General features: G+C 41.9%; 1 protein-coding gene across 1 annotated transcript; it reads right to left on the bottom strand.

The window, feature by feature from the left end:
• Positions 1-2,253: 2,253 nt before the first annotated feature.
• On the bottom strand, positions 2,254-11,523 carry LOC311022785 (uncharacterized protein). The gene is made up of 8 exons (XM_084024336.1): positions 11,255-11,523; positions 10,553-10,695; positions 8,608-8,791; positions 6,337-6,480; positions 5,893-6,026; positions 4,671-4,882; positions 4,064-4,170; positions 2,254-2,621 (listed from the first exon to the last, which is right to left on the bottom strand). Exons 1-8 carry the CDS (start codon positions 11,275-11,277, stop codon positions 2,543-2,545), a joined length of 1,026 nt encoding a protein of 341 aa, XP_083880462.1. The 5' UTR covers positions 11,278-11,523; the 3' UTR covers positions 2,254-2,542.
• Positions 11,524-27,078: the final 15,555 nt, after the last annotated feature.

Raw genomic sequence — 27,078 nt, 5'->3', positions numbered from 1 at the left:
GCAGTACGGATGTGACAGCGGATGTTTCCCATCAACGCGCCCCAGACGAAGCTCCGTCATCGTTAGAAAACGGTAATTGTAAAAGGGGAGGGAAGTCAAACCGCCGCTTAACCGCCTGACGACATTAACGCAGGAGCATAGCCAGCTAGCTTCTTAGTACTTAGCTAACTATCTGCAGGCTCCCATGCTGGTTTATTTGGGTTTATGACGAAAAAATAGTCCCGGACCCTGAGAGCTGATTGGCCGACACGCCTTCGAGCCGTTGTAATTTATCGCACACCTGACAGTTCATTTTAAAATCAATGCGCCAGCCCCAAACCGCAACCAACACCGAGAGACCGTCGCTTAGCAACAACTTTTTTTGCTGGCGTTGACGAACTAGATCGCGTCGCGGAGGGAGGATGAACTGTTATTTTTAATCCCGTGCCGTGTGGATTATAAACCCGTTTTGCTCTGTTCTTTTTTTAATAAGTCGCGGATTGCTACTCTTACGTCACAACACCTGGTTTAAAACCACGGTAAGTACCGCTCCTCTGCGGCTTTCTGCGTTGCTGCCTGTCTCCTGTCATATAACATTGGCTGACGCGTTTACATTAAGGTCATCGTGCGTTGCGCGCTGTGCTCCCTGCTGGTTCCCATGTTTTCCTGCCAGCATCAGCATCCTGTCCTTCCCAGGACGGAGCATCAGCAGCAGGGCGCCCCAGTCACCTACCAGGCGCTTCGCCATCTACCGGAGAACTCTGCAGCGGCTACTGGGGAGACTGATGTGTTTGATGCTGACAGCAAACTTCTCACACGCACAGAAAAAGGCGTTTAGTGAAATGAAAACCCCAGAATAGAAACTGTAATTCTGCATCGTCATGATGATTTATTTCTGCCCACCCCATTCGCTAAACAAAGTCACCTTGTCTGTGCTGTTGATGCAAGACTGTAGTTTTGTGTCTAGACTTAAATAAGATCTGCTTGTTCTGGTTTTATAAGCACTGTAATGCTGTGAAATGCTGCTGTTGATCCAGTGTGTTTTCATCAGCCAGAGTCATCTGGTGGTAAGAGGTGGAATGTGCAACTTGTGAATGCTATAACAGTTACATACCAGTCAGTAAAAACAAGTAAATCCTACCAAAAAAATGTTGCACTGGAATTAAACCACAACATTACCCAAACGATAAGTTATTTATTCATTTTTTCCTCAGCATTTCCGCAATATGCAACATCAATGATAGTACAGTGCATGCAAAGCCTCAGCAACTTCTATAAATCCACAGTCTGCTATTTTCGGTTCAAACATACCTGCAGGAGCTCTGTCCTCTGCTACTTGTCTCACAATCGTCCCTCTCAAATTGAAAAATATATTCATTCTGCGCGCGCTCAGGGACTGGATGGAGACACCGCTTGCTTGTGTGTGTGTCTCCGGGAGAAGCCGCGTCGCTCTATGTGGTTCCTGATGCTCAGCCTCTCCACATTTCAGCCCATTATTCTCCAGGGGAAAGAGCTCTGAGCGTCATCATTTCAAAGCCCACACAGCCACTTACGCCGCTTTCCCATGCCAGCAGTCAGATTTCACTCACTCGTTTATCTCACACAGGATCTTGATTCCCACACATTTCTTCTCCACAAACTTCATCCAGTTGATTTTTGTTTGCTCACAACCCATTCTGGGGCTGCCTCGCCTCCTGGATGTCCAATGTTTACACAGATCAATGATGAAACGTGGTGGAGCAAGTTGTTTACCCTCGATGCCGAGGGGGAATTGAAAATCTGATGTTGTACACGTACAACATGACAATCTATAATATACAAAATGCATTTCGAAGGGAAACAATGATCAGTCCAGCAATTCTCACAATGTATAAAACAGACCATTACACACATATCATGGGCCAAATTACTTTCAACAGTCACTTTCTTCACGCCACCTGAGTTTCTCACCTTCAAAACAATATGTCAACGTTAAAATTGACGCAAAATATACAAAATATTTTGCCACTTACAAATTCCTGCACGTTCTTTAAGCAAACACCTGCATTATTTCCATGTTTACCCCCATCTTGTTGGCTCACACATTATTCTCTCATCAGAAAATAAATAAATCAGTACACAGATCGTAATATTTACGAGATGCTAATGCACTATTTTGTGAAACACTTTGACACTTTTGAGTCTATTATATTATATTATGGTTACAGCTGGACTGATGAATTGGTCAGACTAGCTGTATATAGTCCAAATAATCCTAATATTTGATATTTCTGTTTTGAGACGGGAGGAAACACATCCTGAGTTGCGTTTGCTGCTGATGCATCTCAATAAAAGAGGCTTGCTTTGTTTCTAGAGACATAAAAAGATCTGCAACTTGAATGGCAACCGGGTTGCCTATTATGTGCCTTAATTTAATGCTCGCTGTCATTTTCAGCTTTGACTCATGCAGCGATGTTTCAATTTAGAGTGAACCCTTCAATTAGTCAGTCATTATGCTGTCTTGCTTGAAACATATATGTATGGTGTACATTCATTAGGGTTATTTCTAACACCTCTGTCCAGCTCATTTAATGCGAGCGTTGTCTCGGCCCAGCACGGCCACTCTGCCTCCTGGATGCTTGCTCTTCATGCTTCCAAAGTGTCTAAAAACAGACGGAGGGAGAAAACCGTCAGAGTCAGACGTAAAGGCACTCAGATTCAGTCAGCAGCGCAGCCCGAAGGCGTATATAAGATATAGGAGCCTTGCATGAGCTTGGTACATGAATCACAAAGTGGCTCTGCTTGTCTGGCTGTAAGCAGCAGACTGTATAAGTATTTCTGTCCAAAGCTTGGATTTCATTTGACAACTGTATGGCAAGCAAGGCCACAATCTTTAACATTATTATATTGTGAATTTTAAAATACCCCAGACCATAACTCTTAATCTTTACTCTTTTTACACTTTTTTTTCTCTTCACAGTCTTTACAATCATGTCAATCCTGTCATACCACCCAATGTTTTCATTTCTATCTCATAGTCTCACGCTTCATGTCTCGCTTAGAAAAAATAAGATCCTGATGCCAAAATAGTTTTTGTTGTGAATGTGATTTTCTTATTTTCTTGTTGATCAGTTTGCCAAATCAACATGTTTTTCTGCAACAAGTTTAATTCTCACATCACATCAAAATGTTAATTTCCAACAGATTTGTGATTTAATTCCATCGTACAGAGCAACATTTAAAAAAAAATGTTTTCTCCCATAACCAGGACATGAGAGCATACAGGAAGGCTGTGAGTAAACATGCACATCTCAGTTGGAATCATTCATCCAACCAAACATAACAAATTCTGGAAAAAAAGGCAATCTATACGAGCCAATCAGAGGCAGAGTGGGGCGGACCTTTATGAAGTGCAGGCTTTTGTAAACGAAGTGCTGAAGGGATGACAGGGTTTTGTAGGCTAACCCCGGAAGTCAGCATCGCACTGCTTCCCTCAACAAAGAGGTTTTGAAGCGTGAATGCTATTTGCAGTAAAAAGCTAACGTGAGGCTATAAACAATCTACACCATGGTCACATGAGTGAACACAGCAGACTCTAATAACACGGGGGAATAGGCAGCTCGATGACATTTTGTCGTCTCATTTAGCTATTTGTTAGCAACAAGCTTTTAAAGACACAATAAGGCTTCCAAATTCACAAAAGGCACTCATTCATTTTACATGCTCTCTCATCTCTGGGTTATGGGACTCTTTCCTGCAGCTCTGTAAAAGGCCATGCAACTGCCAATTGTTGTGAAAGAGGTCCTTTGTCCTGCGGATGAGAGGGCACTTCATCATCTCCAAACAATACTCTCTTGCACACTCATGCTAATGTGCTTTTGGTGAAGATATATAGACCTATAAACTTTGTGTTGTGTACTGTTTTTAAGGCTTGGTTATCCCTGCATCCGTTTGTTAAGTGGCTTTTTACAGTCCGGTTTCCCTGTTAACCACATTAATGAGATTTTAAGGGCACACGGCCTTATTTAAATGATGAGTAACCTGTTGGAAGTCCAGTTAAAGAACAGCAATGTGAAGGATGCCACAGCGTTGGTTTCCCTCTTACCTCCATGTGTTGCTTTCATGACAGTAAGCTTCTATTGTTTTCAGATTGGTGATGCCGTCGGAGCCTCCCACAGCCATCAAGACACCATTGAAGACAACAAGGGACATCTGGAACGCAGAAAAATGACATCAAAACATGAATAAAATAAATTTGAAGCGTTCTTTTGAGTATTCTTTTAATATTACAAACGAACCAGGGGGGTTTGAAAGAGAGTGACATTACACTGCATCATCATATACTTTGGTAGCAGCACAAACTCAATAGGTTGAGCTTGCTCATAATATGGTATCAAGGCGCCATTTAGCCTCGATAGCGACCCCCTCAGGATGCATCGTGACATCTCTGGTGATCCCATAATGTTTTCATCATAGTGCCATCATCACGGCAAAATTGTTCATTTCTTCCATATTCGGTTTTTGTGTCTAATTAAAAACTCAGCCAATATTCAGACTGCATCATTCAGAAAAACTAATCCCACCCTAAACCTGCACTTAAATACGTGAGGTGTTCTGTGGAGGAGAATTGTGTCTTTCCCTCAACCATGCAGACGCTTGACTCTCCATCTTGGAGGCCTGACACCCGACGGGTCCCACGGTCCATTACTCACGTCATCCCTCTTGCTCCTCATGCGTTTGACAGGAGTCCACCTCATGGAGTCCGGGTGAAACCTCTCAGCACCGCAGAGCTCCAGGCTGAGCTCGTCTTTGCCCCCAGCCACGTAGATGTGTCCCAGGTACACGGTGCAGCCGGCGTTCTCCCTGGGACTCAGCATGTGGGCGCATATCGACCAGGTTCCATCTACGGGGTCGTATCGCTCCACTGGGGGACATTTAGAGGATGGCAGGAGTCATAACAGGCAATATATAGCATATAATACACACACACACACACTGCCTTACAGACAGGCAGTGCTTATATTTATAGACAAAATCGCCTAGGGTACATTGAATGATATTCTAGAAAAACATAAAAAAAGCTCAAACTGTCTGCCAGTAAGCAAGATTTGTATTTAGATTTCAATAAACGCCCCTATAAAATGATAAGGAAATAATAATATAAGCCTGATGGGATCCAAAAAAAAAGGTTATGGGAATTTCACTGACTTGCTCTTCTCACAGACTGAAATAGTCTGACAAGTGGCAGCACAACATAACCCCTGTTTATCTTGGGTGAGGTCAGGGGGCTTCAGGATGCCTGTGTGTGTGTGTGTGTGTGTGTGCGTGCGTGTGTGTGTGTGTGTGTGTGTGTGTGTGTGTGTGTGTGTGTGTGTGTGTGTGTGTGTGTGTGTGTGTGTGAATATGGGCTACAATAAAAGGTCAAATTTGCCATTACGTGTGACTTACGTCCTTCCACACTCAAAGAAATCTGAGATTTTGATTTATTTTTTTAACTCATGGTGGGAACGAGTCAATTCACAAAATACCATCTGTCTATTTGTAGACAGCATCACCAAATACATTAATAACCAGCACCACTTTAGGGTGCTTTCATGAATTGTGTTACTTTGTATGAATCCTGTCAGCTAAAAAAAAAAAACATGACACATCACAATAACACATAAAAAAACCTGCACTGGCAGATAATTAAAAATATGTTTATGTTATGTTAGTTACATTTTTATTGGGTTTCGGATGAGAGTCAGTGGAAACAATTAGTCGAAAAATGAATCATTGCCAATTCTGAGATTCAATTAATCCTCTGAGTCATTTATCGAAGCAAAAGTGCGTGACGTTCGTTAATGTGGGGATTTACTGGATTTTTCTGTTTTCTCTCATTTCAGATTGCTTCACTCTGACACTGTGTAACGTATGACTCAACATGTCTCTCACCTGAGTTCAGCGCCATGTCGTCGTCATTCCCTCCGATCACGTACAGTTGACCCTCCAGCACAGCCGCCACCGCTCTGCTGCGTCTGGTCGGCATCGCTGCCTGTTTGCTCCACGTGTTCACTTTTGGGTCATATCTAGAAACATAAGGTGAGCAAAGGCACTTCATCAAACGGTGTGCCAGTCATTTATGTTTTTTTACGTAACTCAAAGGAATCACGTCTTTGTTCTCTGCCACTTCAGAGTACTTCAAAGTAATAGAGATGTCAGGTCTTTAAAATCATCATCACTTTCATTCTTTCATTCTAAACAGAGATCAACCCCTTGACTGCAGGATTTTATGGTGAAATAATAATGATCCCACTTACTAACAAGGAGATGCCATTTGTTTACAGTACATTTTGAGAGATAAGTCATTTTTACAGGAATCATCATGCAAGCCCGCACCTCTCCACGGTATTTAAGGCAGTGATGCCGTCGTGTCCTCCGATAGCATACAGGCATCCGTCCATGGCCACCAGACACACTCCGCTGCGGGGGCTGCTCAAGGGTGCTACATCGGTGCTCCAGGTGTCTGTGTCGGGGTTGTACCTGCCAGGATGAGGGGGGTCAGGGAGCGGGGGAGTAAATTAAACTTAACTGTCTGATGAGGCCCTGAGACATAAATCAGTGTCTCTCTTTCTGTGTGTTACACACTATATAGGAAGTAAAGCCCATATAAGGGAGTAACTAAGTATCTTTTTGCTGCTGAAATGGCTGAGCAAAACATGACCTTATAAGTACAAAATATAGCTTTAGGAAGGAGCGCCTGGCAACCTCCTCTTCCATTGGAGAGGAAAAGGGTACATTTACTAAGGTGTCAGGATGAGTGAGAAGAAGGCCGATCAGGAAGTAGAGGGCTTTAAAAGACAGACATGTGGAAAGGAGAGTGGGATTTCCTTAGATAGGGTGTGAAAGGACTTCCCAGGTGGAACAGGTGCAAAGGCTCTAGGAAGGACTCTGCCGCACAGGTTTCGGACGCAGGCTTGATATCTGTCCACATAAAGTGTCCACATTCTCATTCCACCAGATTCATTTCTACACATCGACATCTTTGGAGAAGCTGCCTAAGAAACCGCAGTGGAAAGTCTGGTGTTGGTAAGAACAACTTGAGTACAACCAACATGAGAAGAAGCTTTCATAAAAAAAAGATGCTTGTAATTCTGTCAACATCTGCCCTTCAACTGGAAGGCTATTAAGAATGGGTTTCTCCCCATTCAAGGCCATTAGACCAAAACTCACAGCCCACAAAACAGAACAACACTTACTTCTAATTGGCAAGTCTTTAGGTGGAGTGGGATTGTCAGCAATTACCCTACAAAACACCAGCACTGTTAGAACCCTTCAGAGATTAGACACACTCTGGTAACCAAACTGAGAGCTAACCGGGCTTCTAACAGCTTCTAACAGCTGATCGGTCTGGAGCAGGTCTTTCCCTGCTGGTCTGCAGCTGGCTGAGGGGAATCATTATGGGGTCAACTGCCTGGAATTTAGTTTCGGAGTGGCCCTCTGTGGGAAGTGGGAACCGAGCCAGCATGTTTGAGATGGAGGAGAGGAAATGGGAGAATACATGTGTGCGTGAAAGAGAGTTTATTTTTGACGTTATCAGGGATATAGATAACAGAGGATATGGGAAAATAATGTTTGTGTTTTATCCTCAGCAAACAAGAGATGCTGCTAGAGTGGGTTTACTGTGTGGTAACTGAGCCTTTAATAACAAGGAAAGTGAGGATTTTGGGAAGTCTAAGTACACATCTTATTTCTGCCTTAATGCTGACCTCTGCTGTTCAGTGATGTAAACAACAACAACAATGTTTTAAAAAGATAATCCTCCCCCCCCCACATATACTACTGATACAGTATTAGACAAATTAATTCCTATCAGCTTTTTATTCTAGTTAAACCTCAGATTAGGTTATATCTTTAAAGAGGGCAATGAGCCACGTCGTTTTGGCCATATGTCTGTTTATGTCACGAAGGGCCTCAGACAACAGAAGCCCACTCCTTTTATTTATGAATGTCCCAGAGTGGTTCACATAGCTTTGTTCAATGTGATATTGAGGGTTAATATTAACATCAGGATTTAGGGTTGGGCATGACACACAACAAACTGAAGAAAGTGAGAACATTCCTTTTGTTTCTTCTAAAATGTTTTATATGATACATTTTAGGATACATTCTAGATTAAATTTTTCTTAGAACATATCTATTTTCTTCATAGCCAGGAATATCCACCTGTAAAACCTATAGTTACATTACAGTACAGTTGACTGTATCATAGCCAGGTTTTGGGGCCTTGTCTGTCCTATAGTGCTGCTGTTAGTGCTGGTAAATTAAACTGTCACCCCAACTTGCTTCCTCTTTCTCCTGCTGTGTTTCAGGTAATGGAATGTCAGTTTGAATAACATTGTGTCAGAAAATGGACTTAAACTGAAAAACGATGTCAGATACTACCTCTCGTGAATCCAGCAGTTGGCATTTTACTGGTACATGAAATGGAAAAGGAGCATGAAAGGAACATATGTTGAAATGATGATATGAGGTTCTTACAGTGAGAAACGTCACCTTCAGGAACTTAAAGTGATATCGCTAGATTGAAGTTTGACATTTAGAGATAAAAGCAATTGCTAAACTAACACCACTATGGACAAATTAGGACAAAGACATGAGGAAACTAACCTCTCCACACTGCTGTAACACCGGACCTTATCTTCCCCACCCACTGTGTAGATCTTTCCGTCCAGCGCGCCCACAGCCACTTTGCCACGGTTGTTCGCCATGTGTGCCGCTGACCTCCACTCGTTGTACTCGGGGCAGAACTGTTCTACTGGACAGGAGGGGTCATCCTGGGTCCATCCCCCGACTGCAAACAGGACGGGGCATTCGTTATTTCATTACGGTTCTCAGGTAAACATATCTTCTTCTTCCTCACAAGCCCTATCTCAATGGTGCAGGAATCTACATCTCTGTCTTGTGCCCCAGAATTAATCACTAACCGATAACAGAATTCATTCATTTAAACTACAAATATATATGTCAGTAATGTCAATCCACAAAAAAGATGTTATGAAAATATGATAATAGAAAATGTTTCTGTACAGAACTTCCTCTTCTGGCTTCTTTAAATAATAATAATAATAATAATAATGAAAAAAAATCATATCTCACTTTTTGCATTTCTCTATATGCAGTTGAACCAGTAAATGCATTCAGGCATGGATCCAATAGTATTGAGCTGTTTTGTCTGGTTTCCATGGTGATCCTTGGCAGAAAGAGGTGCATCCAGAAAAGGGAAAAATCGCCAAAGTGAACTCAAATTCATGAGTAATTAATAAGATGGCAGATTTACAGATGGGTGACGAATGTTAAAGCCAACATAGAGTGGTGGTGTTGGGCTGCCACGGACCCTCGACGGGCCTTTGTGTTTGATGGTGGTGGGAGAGAGAGAGTGCTGCCTGACAATGTCTCCCATTCTTTCAGTCGGGTCAAGGTCTACTGATTGCGAAGGCCATTTGGTTTACATCATGTTCAAACATTCAGTGCTCCCACGCATCCTGTATCAGGGCATTTGTTATGTTTCTCTACTCATTCACTGAGGTTTGTCACCTGTCTGTCGGTTTTTAATGCTCTTTGCTTTCGCCTTCTATTTACCCTTTTAAATCAATAGTCCCAAGCCTTCCCTTTCTTTTACAATATTCAGTTAAATCCTATAGAGGCTGAGTGTATTGACACAGTATATAATCCTCCAGCCTCTCAATGCAGGAGATGCACTGTTGTTCCGGAGGCTGCATTAGTGGTAGTTTCATTATTCACTGAGATATTACAAATAATAATGGAGAACTTTGACAGGAGACTGAAGTTGTTTGAGAAATATGTTAGCTAGTCATTAAATATTAACGAAGATCCTCTTTATGCCTCTTTAACAGACTGCAGCAATTAGAGTTAATGGTGAACGCAGTAGACGGCATGGTATCCATACCGAGAAGATCCACCAATAAGTGGCCTTTAAATTGGTCTTTGAAGACCTTAATGTGAGATGGTGATACAGATTTATTCATTATCTCATCATGCGATAGGTCCCATGTGAGTGAGTGAGTGAGTGAGTGAGTGTGCATCTCCGTCTGTCCTCGGCTAATATCACATTCTGCAGCAGCAAACTGCATTATGTTTATCACTTATGAATTATTTGTGGACCACAAATACCTACCTACGACCTTGCCTGTGAGTTTGGAAGTTGTGTGTGTGGTCTCTGAGTAAGCTCCAAATGAATTACCCTTCTAGGATCAATAAAGATGTCTGAAACTGAATCACAAACTTGGTGGGATTGTACGAGACACATTAAATAATGGATGGTCAACTCTGATGCAACAGAGATGGAAATATCTGAAATAACTGGAGGGTCCTATTTGTATATTTCCCATAATGCAACTCAAACATCTGTTGTTAGACTTGCCCTACCTGGTAAATGCCGGGTTCATTTAAACTCTCAAGAACGCTCCTCACAATCAGCTGTTGTGATTTTGTAATCGACTCTTTGCTCTCTTTCTGTCCTTCACCCAGAAAACACAGAACAGCTTAAACATAAAGTACTCCTTGAAATCAGAATCTCTGAAACTGAACTGACCCACAAACATCATGTCATTGAAGACGTCTTTTGGGGGAAGTGTGCCAAGCTGTCTGTGAAGGGTGGACACGGGGCGACGGCGGGACCCGCCTTTCCCCTCTTTGATCATCGAATGGCGGGACTCTGGTTCCTGCAGGGCCGCCCTAAAACACGCAGTGTTGAAGCAGACATCAACATCAGGTCACAACTTCTGGGGGAACTTGTCATCATTAAACAAAGTCAGAAACATGCAATTCTTTCAGTTATAGATTTCCCCCCTAATTTGTCGTTCAGTTCTTTATGGTCATGTGAACAACAGTAACAGAGAATCGCCATCAAATTTGTATGAAAACAAAATAACATAAGTAAAAAAAAAATACAACCTGATACATTAAATAGTGCAGAAGTTAAAATATCGGGCTTAAAATGTGATATCAATTTGGGGTAGATGTGTACGTATAGCTAAAATTGTAACAGGTAAAGTGACAGTATAACTTTTTACAAGTATAAAAAGTACTATCATTTGTATATGTCATTTAGAATGAACTATGAACTTGAAATCCATTAAATTCTGTAAAAAAAAGATCACCTCACCCTGTTTCTCCTAATTATATTGCAGCAATTTCACAAACAATGCATTTAAATGACATAAAACGTGCCTCAAAGTCAACTTTGCATCTCTTAAATGCACCAGAGGCTCTGATTCAGGATTAATAATCTTACCCTTGTTCATTGTAGACCCCCATGTTTTATCTCCTCAGTGCTTTGCTCGGGGTCTGCGGTTCAGATTTGTGCCTCGACCTCTCTTGGTGTCAGCCAGGTTTCCGGCCTCCTGTTTTATCACTACACGCTGCTCTGTCAGCCTGCAGCCTGTCCTCAAACTATCCTCTGTCACAGCTTTCCACTCGGAAGCACATTGTACTTGACTGCTCCGAGAAGCAAAGTCTCCTCCCAGTAGCAACAACACCCCCCCCCCCCCCCCCCCCCCACAACGTCCCCAAAGTGATTCATCCCACCATCCCTGCAGCCTGAAACCCAAGCCTGCCCTCACACACCCTACTTCCAGCTTTTGACAACTGTCATGCCGAAGGAATTGTCGACATGTACATAATTTTAGCTTCAGAGGAGACTCTCACCCTGCTCTTTTAAGTTTTCCTGGTTGAAGTTTAAACCAAGGACAGGCCGCCATGTGTCATAGATTGAGATGCTAGTCTTGTGCTGGTTACTGCAGAGGCCTTTGCCTCTATTTCAGGCTGAATACACCATTAGTGGTGACAGAAGCATTAGTCTTCACCGTTTCACACTCGAACCACAGGGCTCCAGATATCTGTTACTGTCTGAAAAGGAACCTGTCAGCTCCCTCCTGCAAATTTCACACCTATATATTCCATCACCTCTTCCTGTGACTACCTATGCTGGACGCCAGTATTTATAACCATGTCCAGCGGAAACGCCTCAGATGGTATGATGATTCATCTCATGTAGGTCGAGGAAGATAGGTCAAATTCCTTGAAGTCACTGCTGTTCTGTTGTCTGGGCTGACTCACACATCTTGTTTGACACATTAGCTCAGGTAGATAGTTAAATATAAACACGTCATTTTAAACCATTTCATCAAAGCAAGGAGTGGGAACTAACTGTACATTTACCAGAGTCTGAGACTCTATAAGAACAGACCGTGACTGGGAAAATCTGATGATGTATTGTCAAAATAATTGGGGTTCATAATATTATCTTGATAATAAATAAGATATACTTAAAACACACAAAAAATGTCACTTAAACATACTGATGTCACTTTACATGTTGTTAAGATACTTTTATTTGCCATATCTTAAATAAGATGCCTCCTGGTTATGTTTTAAAATGGCAGATATAGTAAATATTGTAATTTAATGCATTAAAATTGGTATATCACCAGAAAGTCTCCGAGTAACAAAGCGTGCATGTAACCACACTCACTGTCACTCCTGCATGTGTGTGGACGGAAGAGGAGAGATGCTCCTGTCAACGAGGCCTTTACAGTTAATCCGGCAAGACACCAGTCCAAGGTCTCGATGAAGACAAACAATGGATCCTTCTGATAATCCAGATACGAGGAGCTCAGCCTTCTCTACTGAGATGATTCAAGTGTTCTCCTCTGAAATGTCCAGAACAGATTCACCTCAGATCCACAGTGAGACCCAAACACTTGCAACTTTCATTTAGCCACTTTAGGACCTTGGCAGCCTTGGCAACCTTGGTCACGCCCGCCACCACTTGAGCCTTTCGGCTGTAAAAGTCCAAATTTTAGGAGGTCAGGAGTATATTTAGGCCTCTGAGTATTAATAAAACGCTGACCGGCTCTTCTGGACCATAAAAATGTTCTTCACATAAAGCATATGCATTTCTTCCTTGACCTGCATCAACATTGAAAAATAAAAATATACTGATGAATATCAGTGGATGTGGGTAAGTGGATAACATTCCACAACATTTTTGTTTTCTAAATATGCTGCAGCTGTCAGAGAGAAATCATGATGATCTGTGTTGGACATCTGATCATTAATCCAAGTTCAGTATTCCGTGTTCATATAAAATGCTTTAAATTCAATTATTTCTTCCACAGAAACTCGGCTCCTGAACGCCTCAATTGAAATCTTGACTCCACTGAAAGAGTGACGTCACCAAGTAATTTGTTTGCATAATTTCTAAGCTGAGCATGGAGTCACCATGTTGAGAAGACACTGTTTTCTGCTGTGAAAGTGGAGATGTGCTTTTTATGGAACAAGTGTCTGAAATGAATTTGATCACTATTCCTCAGCAGAACAACTCCTCTTATCTGGTTATGAGGGGTGTGATATTTCTGACAAACACACTAAGTTGACAATCACAACAGAGGGGGCGAGCTGACTGATCAGGGTGGACTGGGCTTTTTGGGAGGGAGGGGCAGGAGCTCAAACGTTTAAGAGTGAGGCTGAGAAGCAGGGGTGTAGCACAAGACTCTGAACCCTAAACAAAAGTGGTCTCTGTGGGGCCCCTTCCTCTCTTGATCCATCTTGTGTCTTTTAAACAGTGGTTATTAGGGTAACTGTTCATACACATTCAAACGAGTAATAATAATACATGTGTCTTCCCAGAGCATCTGAATGTTCCTTTAAGTCAGATTCAGAGAGTTTGCCAATCCACGTGTATTTTGGAAGTCCAGCCATTTGATCATAAGCCTGGGACGATTTTTTTATGGATGTTAATGCAACAAATGTCCTCACCATTATTATTTTTTTTGATTGGTGGACCTCAGGAAAGTTCAGGAAATGTGCACTAAACATACTGAGCTTGGTGGTAAAGCGTGAGGAAAGACCTCGGCAGCTGACTCTCCTGAGACCTCTCACATGCCAGAGAGCCTGTCTGCCCCCCAGCCGGACGATGACACACTAGTCCTTCTGCAGCTGTCTCTGGAGACTTTCCTGCCAACCACAAGTCATAACAATAAGGCATGCATGTGATCCTCGACCCTAACGCGTCACCCCCCCTCACAGCCGAGACGATATCCTGGAATGTGTGTCAGGTTTTAGTGGTGTGCAACGGGAATGTTGGTTGGCATTTGTGTTGCTGGGGAACGTTTTAAGATGTCGAGAAATGGAGGATCGGATTAGATGGATAGATTTAGCTCTCAAAGTCAGGCTGAATCAGCATTTAAAGAGGTTCTATCTTCCATAGCGCAAACGGGAGGCGGGACATGACATTGAAAGGAATTTGATTTGATCGTTCAAACTCACGACCTTATATTATTGGTTGAAATTGGTTAGTACTAGCTGATGAAAGCATATGTCATATTTATTTTTGTTTCCAGGAAGAAAAAAAGTTTGAAAATAAAATAAAAATGTGAAGACATTTTATTTTTTTGTAATTTCTTTGGCATATGTTGTTAAAAAGGTGGAACATATGATGGGATGTGATCTTAAAAAAGTAAAAACATTTTTTTTTTTAAAAAGAGGCATTTTTCATATCAGCTGGGTTTTAAAGATTTCCTGCTTTCTTGTTATTGAGAAGCCAGGATCATTATGGAAGTTTTAAATTAAATGTTTTGACATTTTCACACACATACATAACCCATAATTATGAATCTTTTGTATTTTTATATTAGGTTTTTATTTGTTTTTTGAAACAAAGCTCTAAACTATTATATAGAACTTGATTTTTCAGTGTTATTTATTATTATTTTTATCTTTTTTTTAAAGATTATTTTCTTGGCTAGAACACCGTTCAAGCCTTTTTATTCCTTTTCAGACAGTGTGGAAACAGGGAGAGAGAGGGAGATGACATGCTGGAAATACGTCCCCGGGCGGGAGCCTCTGTACGTGGGGCGGCTGCCCTAACCACTGTGCCACTGACCGCCCCTTTACTTTTATCTCTTAAGGGGTTTTTACTAATTAATATGAGATATGTCAGTAGTACGGCATGAATTCAGCCTTAGATCACCTTAGCTAAAACCCTCACACCATGCACTTTACATTTTGAAAGTAGGCTAAGTGCTGACTAAGATAACATTTGAGTACTGAAAATATCTCCCTTGATGTCACCTCACATTTAAAATCCCCTGTAGCCCCCAAAACTGGCAGGACTAGACATGTGAGGTTTGCTGATAAGCGAGAATGACCTTTATATTACTGTGTATCATCCTACGTGTCTTTGTGAGATTAATTCCAGGCAACTTTCTTTGAAACATCTTCAAAAACCCAAGCGAGTCCAGTTGCCTACGATAAAGCTGTCAGGGATTCATGACCTGGATGACTGAGAACCTGATGCAGTCATGTTGCTGTGTGATATATAAACAGTATCTTTACTGATATATATGCAGTACATTATTTTCTCTTGCTATTCCTTTAAAAATAACATAAATAATTCATCCCAGCTCTGCTTGAAGAAAACAGAAACGGAGCTGGTGGTGGGGCGACCATGGCCCTGCATAGCCTACCACATAGCATCTTTAATGCTTCTGAGATGTCTCGTCACTTTGCAGTTGAAAAAACCGAGTTGAGCGGAAAGTGATACAGAGGTCGTGAAATAGAACTCAATAAGACGGCCGTAAAGTCAACAGCTGCCCGGCTTCACTTGGTGTCACTTTTGATGGGGGATCAGAATGAGCTGGATATTTTAAGACGGGTTAGAGTAAAATTAACACAGAATCCCAGACCATATCTGTAAATATTCGGCCAATCATCGCCTACAGTAAGAACTGTGGTTTCCTGCTTGCCTGCATTCACGTAAAAATTAAAATAATCAGATCCTCCTTGTTTGAATATCATTTCATTTCATTTCAGTCATTTATATTTTGTGGTCAAAGGAGTGGCTGTAAAACATTTTATTTCATATATATTTTCCACAGTAAAAGTTCCCCATTATTTTGTTATATAAGAGCTTTTATTTTGAAGCAGCAAAATCCGTAAACGTTGGAGGGGATCTCCCATGTGGGGGGAAGATGAAAACCTACATTTAATAAATTGTCCGGATTGTGAACACGGCGTCTACGCCTCAATGAGATCCGAACTGAAATAAGGTCTGGAGTTAACGTGTTCTACAGCATGAAATACGTCCGTAAAGATAGCTCTTGAAGGTTTTATGTGTTTCAAAATAAGACACAAGAGTCCACCTTTAACTTTTTGGTGGTGACCTGAAGTCATGCGACCGTGGTGCAGTTTATAGCCTAATGTCAGCTTTTTACTTCTGGTGATTGCATTTCGCTTCAACAATCAAAAATGTGTGTTTATATAAAATATGTTTATTCGTGAAGATTATCTTGCTGAGCAAAATGTGTAAGTATCATAAATGTTTGTTTGCCACAGAGTTTATTTGAAGCAAAGCCAGTGGAAAAGATCCATCCATCCATCCATCCATCCATTTTTATCCGCTTATCCGGGACCGGGTCGCGGGGGCAGCTGCCTGAGCAGGGACGCCCAGACTTCCCAATCCAATGGGAAAAGATCCCATTGGATTTTTGTGGAGGAAACCAGGGCGATGCAGACATCTGGGTTGGCCCACAAATAGTGCTCTATTGCCATTCTCCTCATCTGGTGCTGGCAGAAAATGCAGACAGTCCTTGATAATCCAGACAAGAACCACACAAAAAAATATCAATGCTGGCCATGACCTTTTATTCACCACCCTCCCTAACCTAATGATAACCTCCTCATTAAAATATCATAAATAGCCTGAACTCTGTTTTCTGCGTGCATGCACGGATTGCTATTATTAACACTGGGGAATTATCACCGTGGTTATAATCACATCAATGCTAATCAATCAACAAAGAGCCATCAAGGAAAACCATTACAGGCAGCCTGTTTACAGCCCAGCGTGGGCAGCTCGAATGCTGCACAGCGAATCAGAATCGGGAGGTTGTCGGTGTATTTCTGAAACACAGGGGCTTAGTAATCAGATTCACACTGTTATTGGATTCCCAGACGGGTCTCCGAAGAGTCGTATACACAATCCGGCCCACACACCACTATAAAACCTGTACCTCTGTGCGGGTGTTACCTTTAGCTTACGTTACCATGGGGAATGATGAGGGATTACAGGAAAAAGCATACTTTACATTATATACGGCATCATCAAATTGCGGTGAAGATGCCTGGATGTGTCCTGGGAGAAAAGACTTTTGCTAACCAGCAGATATTACCTCGAACTTGTCACTATCTCAATAGAACAGTGAATTAGGTATTTTCCTGTTGAGAAAAGCTGCTGTAGGAACGTTGCATTCTGGTCTATCAGAGCTGTTGTCGATATTTCTGCCTCGTAGATGGTATGATGGGTTATTTCCTGATGTCATGAGTCATAAGAGCAGAGCTGCTAACCCTCCCATGTCTTATGGGAGGGTTAGGTTAAGTTAAGTCACCAAAATAAGAACCAGAAACTTGAAAGCAAAAACATTTAGGTGTGAGGTCCGTCTGGCTTAGATATTCAATTAGAGTATTTAATATATAATAATATTTAATGGCTATGGAAGGGCTTGGGTTCACCTACTGCATGTAAAAAGCACAATTCTCACAAACTTTAAAAGATGATCTGAAAGCAGTTTTTCTTGGGGACAGACTTGATGCTAAACTTGGAGATGTCTCGAATAACTCGACAATTACTCAAAACAGCTCTGATTGGTGCTTAACAATGCTGCTGTCAAACATATTTACAGTATTATATCAATAATGACATTTGACCATTTAGCAATAAGAAGGAAATAAGAAACACAGGTAATTTGACTTTTAACAATTTGTTATCAACAGATCATCATCTGGAGATTGTTTATTTACTTCATAAGGCATGATGGGAAGAAGCTCTGAGGAAGTAGTAATCGTAGTATTAGTAGTAGTTGTAGTAGTAGTAGTAGTAGTAGTAGGTAGCATTATCATCTTGTCTATTGACCATTGCAGCGTATCCAAAACGCTGCAGCACTCCTTGTCTTCAATCTACCCGAATTCTCCCATGTGGGACTGGCACTGGCCTTCAAGGCCATCAATGGAACGGCACCTGTCTACCTTCAAACACTGGTCCAACCACACGCCCCGAAGCGAGCACTTCGCTCCTCTACTTCAGCTGGCCGGCTGGTACCACCATCGCTGAAATCAAACAAATGTCGCTCAGCAAAGTCCAGACTCTTCTCTGTTCTGGTCCTCAGTGGTGGAACGAACTCCCGACGAATGTCAGGAGGACAGCAGAGTCATTTGCCATTTTCCGAAAAAGGCTCAAGACTCACCTCGACTCTGCACATAGCATGACCCACTAACACCACCATAGCACTTCTATGTTCTTACCTATAGCACTTTGATCATAGCACTGTTGTTCTTAAGGTATGTTTGCTGAACAGCTACTACGTTACTCAGTCGAGGACCTAACAGCTGTTTCTATTGTTTAGCTCTTACTTTATTGGCAATGATATGTTGTGGTTGCTTTCTTTCGACAAATGTACTTATTGTAAGTCGCTTTGGACAAAAGCGTCTGCTAAATGACCTAAATGTAATGTCAAATGTCAAATGCAAATGTAAATGTATTGATGTAATGAATACCCTCTCCCCTGTGATTTCCCTATGACCTTTTCTTCGCTGATTGCCTCTCTGACCTATGACCTCTGCATGCATCAAACCTGAGTGTATCTCAACTGAGAGTTTTGCCTGATTCCTGCATGTTATTATCATTGGAGTGGGTTGTTCATATGTCACTGAGGTGGGCAGATATTTCTATCTTCCTCTCTTCCACCTGCTTGGAAAAAAGCGAGTTATACGGTATCGTTTGACAAATGGGGATCCAGACCCGCGGAGGCACAGCTTCGTATCCCGGCGCTCTAATCTCCTGTCGGTAACACTCCAGCAGGGATTTACTGATGACTCCACTTCACCTCCCATCAGGCAGAAATCATCTGAGGGCCAAGAACAGTTTAAGTGTGGCTGTCCTGGCTCTACCTCTCTTATACTCTGATTTTTTCCATCTTAGTTTGGGATTCGGTGCACATATGAGGATGTATCTTCATCTTTTATAAAGACAGTTTTCTTTCGGACAATGTATGGACTAATGCCACATTAGTTTAGCCAAGTCTGTAAGTAACTCTAAAAATCGGCGATCAGGCACCAGAAGTAACAAGCTCCCGTGTCGCGTTTTTCTTTACGTTTTCTCTGAGCAGACGGCAAACGGTGCAGTCAGGCATGATAATTCTGCTCCTAAAGGGTTCTACGTCATATGGTTAAGCACCCAGCTGGAATTGGGAACAAGGTACTGTGTAAACAACATGTTGTTTACGTCCAGCCACGTGTAATTTGTTCGATTTTATGTGTGGAAAAATGCTAATTGTCATATACGCTAAAAGCCATGCTAATGTTAGCCTCTGTGTAGTGTATATGTTTGGCCTCATGGTGGTGATGATTGAGCTAATAATAGTCTTTGAATCTGTTTATGTGTTTGTGGCAAACAGTGTATTGTCATTATCTCATGCGAAATGTTGATTAAGGCTCAAAGATATTGTCATAAGGCATATTTTGGTAAAATCATTTACAAAGGTTAATTTTATTTATTTATAAGAGCTCATTTTATTTCATTTATCTGTCCTTTAGCTCTTACGGTGTTAAAGGAAGAACGGATATGAATGAAAAGCGAGATTTATGTTCAAACAAGGATGACGGCTGAGCATAAATAAAGGCTTCTTGAAAACATCAGTAAGCTTCACCATTGTCTGGCTGTGGTTCGCTACAAAGTCACTTAGCCATAATTGTGCATTGATAGATAATGATCTGAAGTGCTGCATTTACCTTTAAGTCCCTCTTAAGACTCTTTGTACACTTGGAATTAGGGCTCTTATTGTTAAAAGGCCAGCAGGTGGTTACCATGGTGCTCTCATGTGTCTTAGAAACTAAGGGCAAACTTAACAGCAGTGACATAATCATCTTTCTATTCTACCTGCCGCTTGGACATCCAGCGTTATAGCAGGATAGTGTTGCAATGCAATTTTGTCAAGTGTGCAGACAGCTTTAAGGATGATAATATGCAGTAAAAATATATTCTTTAAATGGACACGTTATATCAAGAAATACACAAAACAAAATATATGGCATTGGTCTGCCTATCAGGAGGAGCAATTTGAGTCCAGTGTCAGTGTCTACCTCGACGACCAATGACCATCCGACCGACTCCACAGTAGATTACAGCTTTAACCATAATAAAGCATACCCAGCTTTATGGTCTATTTGACTCTTATTGGACCATCATTTACTAAATAAACATCATGCATTTCAAGAAGACTTGATTCAGACCATAAACTTATGCTTACGATGTTTACTGAGATAATAATATAAAAGTGAGAAGTAGGCACATTTTCTCATAGACTTCCAAATAATCAGACTTCTTTTGCGACCAGAGGAGACGCCCCCTGATGGCCAGCAGAAAGAATGCACGTTTAAGGCAGATCAGCTTTGGCTTTCACTTTTCAGAACTGGAGGTTCTGAAAAGTGAAGATAAGGATCTGTCAGACTGAAAATACAGTTTCTGCAGTTTGAAGCAGAAGTTAAAGGTCCCCTATTATACTGATTTCCATAAATTCCACACAGCTGTCAGAGGTCCAACAACACTGTATTGGATATGCATTGCCCCAAACCCATCCATGGTCCTGAATTTCAGCTGTCTAAAAGTTGCTCAAATGAGCTCTGCTGAGAACAGGCTGTTTCTGTGCCTGCACCTTTAAATGCTAATGAGCTCCGTCTGTCAATGCCTACTTGGAGAGCAACAGACACAATGCCACTTACGCTAGCGGTAGCATGCGCCAATGTTTACATGGATGTATCGCTAGGGCTCGCCTATGTGTCTCAGGTGAAGTTGCTGGGTCCCGTATGGTTGGGACAGATCCTTCTACGAGGGTCAGTGTCGAGGCAAAGCCAGCTTTGTACTGACCCTCGTTACTGAAGCAGTCCGATATGAAGTGGTTAGCACACACATACAAGCTAACACGGACCGTAGCCGGCACATTGTCATTAAAAATGAAACATTTTGTTCTTCTGTAGGGACAGAAGATAAGCACTTATGTTGGTTTGTTACGATTTGTTACGTAAGCGGGAGCTGAATCTTAACAGCCTGTAGGAGCGCCATTGTACCAGTGGGGGGGGCTGCAGAGACCATGCAGGAGTCGCTTCTTCTCCTCATTCTGGGAGTTGACAGGCTCAGGGAGGACCAGTTTATAGGTGTAGAGACCAGAGAAAACCTGTTTTTCATAATATGGGACCTTTAAAATTCAGTGAATGTAAAGTAGGGACATGACACAATCATGCAGTTAAAGATATCGTTTTTCTACGTCAATTATCGCTTTTTTCAATGCTTATGTCTAATGGAACAACATTTCTGGGGTTAGACAACATCCAGGCTGCATTATTTCCTTTCTGAGCTGTTCCATCACACACAGCCTGCACCATGTCCCAGTCAAAGAGGTGCCAGCTTGCCACATGACTCTGCTAGTCTCCAGCTGGGACCAGCTCCAACACCCCTGCTGTTCTGCACAGATGGGACGGACCACTGGTGCCATTCACTGATGTGGTTGGTACATGGATGTTGTGTTGACTTAAGATCCCAGACAGGTGGTATCACATAAGGTCCTTTGTCAAACCGTATGTAGCCTATGAGCTCAAACACCATTGTTACCATTGTTATTAGCTGATGTTCGTATAATACTGCATTGTCCAATAAAAAACCCACAATTATTTCTTTATGTAATGGGATCTTAAGATAATTAGCTCGAGTGATGAAAAGTTTTTGGAGATACTTACCTGAAGAGTTCAGAAAAGGGGCATTGTAGCAGCAGTTGGGGTTTACACAGTAGCTGTGATCATCTGTTTCTTTATATAGTCAAGACATTGACAAGGTTAGAAATAAAGATTTTTATTTGAAATAATAATTTTGTCCTTCAAACTTTGCTTTCATCAAATAATTCTCCAGTTGCAGCAATTACAACCTTTGGCATTCTAGCTGTCAATTTGTTGAGGTAATCTGAAGAAATTTCACCCCACGCTTCCTGAAGCCCCTCCCACAAGTTGGATTGGCTTAATGGACACTTCTCACGTACCATACGGTCAAGCTGCACCCACAACAGCTCAATAGCGCTGGCCACAGGGTATGGCAAGGCATTGCAAAATTGAGTGATAGCCTTCCTTATTCAAAATCCCTTTCGCCTTTACCAGCACCAAAGTAGCCCCAGACCATCACATTACCTCCACCATGCTTGACAGATGGGTCAGGCACTCTTCCTCTGTCCAATGTCTGTGTTCTTTTGCCTAGTTCGTTTGCAGCTAGATGCATGAATCTAATGAAATATGCTCCATTATTGTTTAGCAAAAGGTGCTATATATGATATTGGGAGTATTCATATTGCCTCTCAGCGGCTCTCAACATGGTGACAGCTGAGCCAGCTGCTCACAGCTAACAGTGACAGTTCTAACAATGCAAACAACGGCAATAGTGTTGGCAGAGATAACAATGTTTACTTGAAGGCTAACCAGAGGGTGGGTGCTAATGCTTTAGCAGCTACACTCTAGACGCCGTTATCAGCTGTTACTGCCATATAAGATCGCTGTAGACTGGTAGCAGTGAACTAGCCAGTGGGGCATGCTGGGAACTTCATTCTCTGCTTTTGTTTTTGTTTGACGTAGGAAATAATTGTTTTCTGCTATATTATTATTGTGAATGTCAAACCTAGCACATTTAAACTGGATACATATGCTATATGTTGCTAAATATAGTCTGGTTAAAATGCCCATAAAAGAGCCCATGTGTTGAATGTCTGGTCAGTAGCAGTTACAGCTCAATGAAGGTGTTAATGCAAAGCTATATATCCTCAGCACCGCTGTATATTGGCCTAATGTCCTCCAGGAGGCAGCAACAGGGTAAAGGTCACCTGTCCACAAACGATTCCTCATGTGAAAAAATGAAACACTGCACAGTTGCTGTGAATGTATATGTACACGTGTTTGTGTGCGCTGGCAAGCTAAGATTAATTCCAAATGTGTGAAATCGGTGTTGAATAAATGCTGCTTCTTCTGCCAATTTCCAGTTTGAAAAAAAAAAATATTGTTCCCTGCCTGATGTACTGCTTCTTTTTGGTATTAAATTAATTAAACCATAACATTTGATACAGTCTTTCCACCAGACGCTACACTGCTCCATTGCCAGACTGCCTGGCACCAACAGTGGTGTGAGCTGCAGGTCCAGTATTTTGTGGAAACTCTGTGGTATCTGCCAGCTAGCAGCCTTGAGTTAGTGTGTGTGACAGCAGGAAGAGATGCAGCAGCTCTTCAGGCGGAGACAACAGACCACCAGGAGAGCTTCATGAAGATCTGCCAGCCCTCTTCTATATGCAGTGTAGTTATAACTGAGGAGGAGGAGGAGGAGGATGCGATTGGTCTGACTGGTCTATTGCTCCCTCAAGTGGTGAGACGCTGACATGACAGGATGAGAGAGAAGACATGGCAGCTGAAGTCTCATTATCATTGCAATGAGCGACAGAACTCTGCTGTGCATTCATGACGTTTGTTGTCTTTTGTGATAAACCCAGAATAAATTAATACATAGAAATTCACGTTTGGGAAATAATGGATTAATAAATAACACCACATGGCATGAAAAAGTAAAACATATAAGAGCTGTGACTAAGCTGATCAAGATGAAACAAATGAGGCTGCTTCACAATCGATCACTAAATGGCTTATTAATTATGATTAATAAATGATACTCTTGGAATTAGAATTAAATAAAAAAATGAACTCCTGGAGAGACTTGTGTATCACCGGAAAAATCAGGACTTAAACATTTTTTATTGTGATTGGCCCAGTCGAGTTTGGCTATAAGACACCATAACTTCAAGCCACTTCTGGAGGGCTGATTCACAGAAAGAAAGTCCAAAAACAAATTAACTTGATCAACTTGCACAATCAAGACCTTGTATTGTTTTGTAAATTATTAATATATCACTGGCAAACATTGCATTTGAATACTGGAGATATCAGAGCAAACACTAATTAAATCCACTCCATCTCAACGCCTTCCCCCGACCTTTGAGACAAAGTTGGCAAACTTAAACGCATCAAAATGAAACCATTCCATTTCACGCAGCGATATATTTTAGGGTTTTGTGGGGCCATTTCATGGAAAATTAAATAAAAGTATCACAATATGTGCAGTAAATGAAACCTGTCAGTGGCTGGAGGAAGATTACCAGTTCTCAACTGTGCAACTTAAGTTTTTTGGCTTTTTCAGCACGTAACATATTGTACCGTACAAGATATTTTTCCGGAGCCTGCAACCCCCCCCCCTGAAGGCCTTGCTGCACGTGGAAGGGAAAACAATGCTCTTCTACCTTCCCCAGATTTGTCCTGCTGGTCCAGAGAATAAAACAGCAGCTCTCCGGTCAGGGGACTTCTCTGAAAGATTGTGGGCTCAGCTCAGAATCGATGTAACAATTTAACGCCAAGTCTTACAGTCGTGGGTGCAGAAAAACAACTCGTAGGCAGCCTAATGAATAGCTTAAAGAGACCGATTAAATGCTTGAAACGCCGTGCTTCTGCCGCTCCGAGTGGTCATGGTGAGAATGCAAACTCCTTCCATGACGGCCATCTCATCTGCCAGAGAAAGTTTTGGAATCCCTGCTATAGGCCACTGCTGCTTTATATTAGTTACAAATCATACAAAAGGAAGAATAGGAGGAAATTAAATACATCCTGCCCTGTTGGTGCTCACAATGAGAGGCAGGATGAACGGCCTGTAATCTAAACTGTCCCCTGAGAGCAGGATATTGCATAAGATGTCTATAAAACACAGAGATATATGGCTTTAACACAGCTTATAAACTCCAACATCAACAATCAATTTAGCTCCACTTCCAAATATTCACTGCCACAACTCATATTTCCACATTGATCACTGATGACTTTTATGAATCCATGAAAAGTGCTGAGCAGAGAATACATGACTAATTGCGGCTCCTGCGAAACGCCGCTCACATGACGGGTCACGCTGGAGGGGCAGAGGAGTGTGGCGAGCCTGTAATGAACTGACACATTGCTTCAGTGAACATGGCAGGTAGGAAATACTGGACCGCCGAGCCAAATACACCCCCCCATCCGTTTATGGATGTAATGGATCCAGCAGGCCAAGAAACTGTGAGGAGAGAGCTGAGGCAACCATTCAGACGGCTCACAGAGGAGAGATGAGGAGCGAACGAGCAGGTCTTTATGGGGCAACAGCAGGAAAATGGCTCTTATATAACAATAACAGCGTACGATAGCAACAACTGCACAGGCTCTGGTTAAATGAAGAGAGAAGCACGTTGATGGTGTCTTTTCATGGGACATAACCTTTTTTTTTCTCAAAAGAATGAGATTCAAAATGTTTCACATGTTTTATATCCACTGGTGGAAACACTAATGTCAGACTTGTCTTAATCCCTCCGATGAATGAGACGATTCCCTCTATTTATCCTGTCAACCAGCCATGTGTTGTCAAAATCTCCACGGCTCTTTTAGCTGAAAATGGAGGCTGTTTATATCTGTAATACATCTGTAATTGACACGATAGATGCCTGATGGACCAAATGACTGACTCAACTATATTATGACTAAATTCCTTTCTTCTACGTATTATAATTATTAGCCATTTCTTTTGACCCTTTGATTTCTGTTATTATTGTCTCTTGTTTTGTTTTCCGTTTTTTGCTTGTTTGTGCTTGTAGTCTGAGGCCGAAAGGGTGAGGGAGGGGGGGGTGAGAGCACTGTACCTCTGTTGTAATTGCATTACATGTACTCTCTTTTGTTGGTGTTCAATAAAACATTCATAAAAAAAATAATAATAATAATCTGCCAATATACTGTACATGATCAATCGTCAAGCCTAAAATACATTCACCACTTGATTGAGGTCCCTTTCTGAGAACAGCAACGTGACCTGTTTTTGATTCCTGACCTTGGAAATGGTTCTTTTGTCAAAGAGCAGCGTGACAAAACAATCCCAACTCCATTTGCTAGCCTTTTCCAGAGCTTTCACCCGTATATCCCGCGGCCTGGTCATGGATCTGTAGTTTTATCTGTGGCAGCATTGTAGTTTACGTAGGCTTGAAAGTGAAAGCATCTGCTAGGCCAGGTGTGGTACGGCTAAAAGCCATGGAAAAAGCAAGTAAGTGGACCTTGACTTGGGATTGTTTTGCCAAACAGCCTTTTATTGGTCACATTTGTCGTGGTGTTTGTGTCTCTGTGCCAGCGACAAACAGAAATGTCTTCCAATTTGGCACAAATGCAGGGATGAACTGAATGAATGAATTTGGTGGTCAAAGGTCAAGGTTACTGTGACCACACGAAGCAGGTTTTTGGGCAATAACTCAACAATGTTCATGCTAATTATGATCATTTAACACCAATGTCTAATAGGACAAAATGAGGAAGTGCTACTTCTGGAAAGACTTAGATAAAGTGCAACGTGGAAGGTTGGCGGAGGTTCGGAGCCCAGGTTCTGCTTGCTGTCATTCCTCCTGTTCATATTGGCTGTGAAGACATCCCTTTCCTGCAGTCCTCTTTCTGTGCGAAAAATACATTCCAAACTTTATTGGAAGTTAATCTGAGGCGTCAGCTGTATGAGTGCAAAAATAATTGGGTCTCTTCGAAAGTCTTTATGTTTTGGAAACAACAGTGGGCCCTTCCATCGTTAGCAAACTCTTTTTCTCAAAAATGATGAATCCCTCACAGAGCTTTGGAAAACAGGCATTGGTGTCAGCTTAATGATAATTCAGGTGAATATATTGAATCCAGACTTGCAAAAAAGATCTTGAACACAGACACAAAAAGATTCTTATCAATCAAGTGATAAGTTGGGGGGGGAGGTTCATAAAAGGGCGTACAGAGTGGAGGTCAGGGACAATTAAAGATGGATGAGGAGCCAGGATTAGGAGGCGGGTTGGGGGGGGTGTCGTTGGTGGCAAAGGTGTCCACTGCTCAGGTGTCACCAGCTGGCTGCGTGAACAGAGAGCAGAGAACAGGAGATCAGCGGCGGTGGAGGTA

The sequence above is a fragment of the Eutrigla gurnardus genome (assembly GCF_963514095.1).
Source record: "Eutrigla gurnardus genome assembly, chromosome: 13".
Classification (NCBI taxonomy): Eukaryota; Metazoa; Chordata; class Actinopteri; order Perciformes; family Triglidae; genus Eutrigla; species Eutrigla gurnardus.
The sequence above is the reverse complement of the archived record's forward strand: the minus strand, read 5'-3'. Positions and strand labels throughout refer to the sequence as shown.

Bases quoted from the DNA above. Each gene is read 5' to 3' on its own strand.
- LOC311022785 (XM_084024336.1), bottom strand. From the start codon at position 11,277: ATGGGGGTCTACAATGAACAAGG. The intron at 6,027-6,336 runs GTGCGGGCTTGC...TTATGTTTCTAG, and splicing joins GCCTTAAATACCGTGGAGAG to ATATGACCCAAAAGTGAACA. The intron at 2,622-4,063 runs GTAAGAGGGAAA...GTCTGTTTTTAG, and splicing joins CATGAAAGCAACACATGGAG to ACACTTTGGAAGCATGAAGA.